General features: G+C 41.3%; 1 protein-coding gene across 1 annotated transcript; it reads right to left on the reverse strand.

The window, feature by feature from the left end:
- Positions 1-990: 990 nt before the first annotated feature.
- LOC127082566 (uncharacterized) lies at positions 991-2,286 on the reverse strand. Its single transcript, XM_051022801.1, has 2 exons — positions 2,245-2,286; positions 991-2,165 (listed from the first exon to the last, which is right to left on the reverse strand). The coding sequence occupies exons 1-2, from the start codon at positions 2,284-2,286 to the stop codon at positions 1,068-1,070; spliced, it is 1,140 nt and encodes a 379-aa protein (XP_050878758.1). The 3' UTR covers positions 991-1,067.
- Positions 2,287-3,677: the final 1,391 nt, after the last annotated feature.

The raw sequence follows: 3,677 nt of genomic DNA on the forward strand, positions 1-3,677 counted from the left end.
CAAGTACATGCAGGCATACCTCATGTCCCTGCAAGTGAGTTGCACTCAATTATAAAACCTTGGCCATTCAGAGGATGGGCGTTGGACTTGATCGGGGAGATTCGACCAGCTTCCTCAAAAGGGCAAAGGTACATTTTGGTTGGGATAGACTATTTCACAAAATGGACCGAAGCCATACCATTGGCGAATGTGGATCAAGAAGCAGTCATAGACTTTATCCAAAAATACATAATCTACAGATTTGGGATACCTGAGACAATAACAACAGATCAAGGATCTGTGTTCACCGGTAAAAACATGCAGAAGTTTGCACAAGAAACAGGTTTTAAGCTCCTTACTTCGACACCTTACTACGCTCAAGCAAATGGGCAAGTTGAAGCAGCCAACAAGGTAGTGATAAACTTGATTAAGAAGCATGTGGGGAAAAAGCCTAGAAATTGGCATAAGACTTTGGATCAAGCCTTGTGGGCTTGTCGAACGTCCCCCAAAGAGGCAACGAATTCGACTCCATTCAAGTTGACTTACGGACACGATGCAGTTTTGCCAGTCGAAATATATCTGCAGTCAGTCAGAGTGCAAAGGCATCATGAAATCCCATCAGATACATATTGGAGTATGATGATGGACGAACTAGTTGATTTAGACGAAGAAAGGCTGCGCGCGCTAGACCTAATAAGAAGACAAAAGGAGAGAGTCGAAAGATTTTACAACAAGAAAGTAAGATTCAAGACCTTCTTAATAGGTGATCTTGTGTGGAAAGTAATCCTTCCTATGGATCGAAAGGATAAATTAATGGGAAAGTGGTCTCCTAAATGGGAGGGACCTTTCCAGGTCTTGAGAACATTTTCAAACGGCGCGTATGAAATAGAAGAAATAGAGAAGGATAAGAGAATCCTAAGAATAAATGGCAAGTATTTGAAAAAATATAAGCCTATATTGCAGGAAGTAAAAGTAGTAACAGAATAAGTGCAAAACATAATTGTGATAAGATGGGCCAAATAAAAATGGCATTCAAAAGTTATTACAAAGAAAGCCTCAAAGGGCTGAGAGTTGCTAAATAAATTCGACTAAAAATTAAAATTGGCAAAAGTTTCCTTCAAAGTGGCGAACTTCTGCCTCTGGAGTTGGAGTCGATGATCACAAAGACTTTTGTGAGTAGAGAGAGTCTCAATCTCCTGACTAAGTTGATGGGCTTTCTCTGCATGTCGAATACCCACCCTCAATTCTTCGTCAATCTCGCTCTGCTTGGGTTGCTGAATGGATGCCTTACGTTTCTCCTCTTGAGAGATCTTTTCTTGAAGTGCTGCTATCTGTGTTTTCCATTTTTGAATATTGTCATTGCAAGCAGCAACTTCTTCAACATACGTTTCAGAGAGCTTTTGCAATTTTGAAACTTTGTCAGTCGAAGTCGAAACGGCATCCCATTCAGCAGTTTGAGTTTCAGACTTGGAGGAGATTTGAGCGGTAAGATCCCTTTGACGATGGAGATCTGCAGTGGCCAAGTCAATGAGAGTCATCAACTCCATCACGAAACTTCCAATCTCAGCAGAAGTTTCCAAAACATTCACTTGCTTCAAGATTTTCTTAAGACCAATTTGAGCAAGGGAATTCTCTTCCAAGACTTTAAACAAATCGACATCAAGGATTTTCGTTTTGATCTTGGTCAGGAGGCTGCCAAGTGATGGTGCTTCAGAAGTTGCCCCAGAAGTGGTCGAACTACTCTGCGAAGAATCCTGAAAATTAAAACGGGTGCTAAGCATGGCTTTCAGATACTCCAAAGGTCTTTGCACTTTGAGATTTTCAAGCTCCTCGCGAGAGAAACTGGTCGAACCAGTTGATTTGCCACTCCCTTGGGCCCGGTCAGAAGCAGGTGGAGTGTTTCGCGTCGAAATACGCTCAACCTCTGTTCGTTTCGACTGGTTGTCCCCATCTCTGGCAGCTCCATCTTCAGGATCATCTTCGACTACAACCTCCATTTCAATATCATCACCCTGAGGTGCAACATGCAATCCTGGATGAGGAGGAGATTCATCTTCAGAGGCGTCACCCACTGTAGTGTCGAATTCTTCTACGGTTTGCATATCATGGTCACTTGTGGGGACATCTTCCTCTGGGGCTGTTTCCTCCAAAATTTTCTCAGGCGTTTTTTCGACAGCCACTTGTTCCTAAAAATAAATTCTAAGATTTAGAAGAAAAGATGTAGGAAAGGTAAACATATGCTGTCGAAATAAAAAAAAAAATTACCTCAGGAATTTCAGTATTAAAACCGGATTTCCCATTCCCCATATCTTTCGACTGAGGCTTGGCAGGAGAAGTACTGGCAGAATCCTTCCTGATTGGGTTAACAATGGACCTTTGGGAAGAGACCTTCGTGAGTTTCTTTTTCTTCTGAGGGGGAGGGATTAACTCTGGAGATTCATCACCAGACTCTTCACTAGGGACTTTATCCTCTTTTCTCTCCTCTTCACTCTTCTTCTTTTGGATTGTTGAGGGTTTTCGACTTACCTAGTCATACAGGCCAAAGCCAGTTAGTTTTGAATAATGGAAGGAAAATAATAAGAAAAAAAGTGTTGTACCTTTGTCGAAGGCTTCTTAGCAGTACTGGGCGACGCTTCGACAGCAGCTTTCTTAGCAGGGATCTTCACGGCTAAGGAAAGAAAGAAAATTCAGAAACAAATATAAGAGATACATGATAAGACAGTTAGAATAACAGAAAGAAAAATCATATTTTTCTGTGAACACCTTCAAGAATGGTATCTTCCACGCGAACGTGTTCTATTCCAATATGAAGGTGTCCTGGATATTCGCCCAGATGATACTTAGTCGGAACCACACGCTCAGCAGGTTTTTGATACTTTTGACGAAGAATTTTCATAAAATCCCCACAAAGGAACCAGTCTGGAAGTGGAAAACCAAACGCCACCCCAAAGTCAGCAGTTGGCAAAGGAGGAAACTTTGGTGGATGACAATTGAAAGCCAGGTCATAGCGCGCCTCTGGTGAAAGATTGGAAGGCAATGACAGTTTTTTAAACTTCTCTGTCAATTTACGTTTTAATTCGGCCGCTGCTTCGCATACGGTTCGACTAAGATCATCAGGTCTATACGCAGTTTCAAAATATTTTTGAAATTTCTGTATTTCCTTAATATGTCGTGGAATACCTTTTTTGGTCCGATCCTGCACAAAAGCGAAAGCATTTGTCAAATGTGTAGCAAAAGTAGCTACGTCAAAAAATTTGTTGGAATAGTAATCCTTCCACCATTCATCAAACTCAGGAGTGCATAAGAATGATGGTCGAAAAATAACTGGTCGAATGTCGAGAGAAGCATCAGCTAGTTTCTTCGACAGCTCTTTGCCTTCGTCTTCAGTGTGAAGGGAGTTATAAAAGATGATGGACCCCTTTTTGGGGAATATAGGTTGAGGTTTGATTTGGATTAGACCAAATTGTCTAGAAACAAGGTTGGGTTGATAAACTATCAAAGCAATTTGGTTTTTAGTGGTGTTACGATAAGAAAAAAGGAGCCTAGGGGTCAAGAACGATTCCCAAACATTCAGAAATGTGTTTTCGTCCTTTTGCATCTCCAAGGGCAGTTGTTGGGTAAACCACTTAGGTCCGATTTTTCTATCAGCAAAAGGTGCCATGGTCGAAGTAAATTGATGACTTTTAGCAAACATCATA

The sequence above is a fragment of the Lathyrus oleraceus genome, chromosome 5 (assembly GCF_024323335.1).
Source record: "Lathyrus oleraceus cultivar Zhongwan6 chromosome 5, CAAS_Psat_ZW6_1.0, whole genome shotgun sequence".
Classification (NCBI taxonomy): Eukaryota; Viridiplantae; Streptophyta; class Magnoliopsida; order Fabales; family Fabaceae; genus Lathyrus; species Lathyrus oleraceus.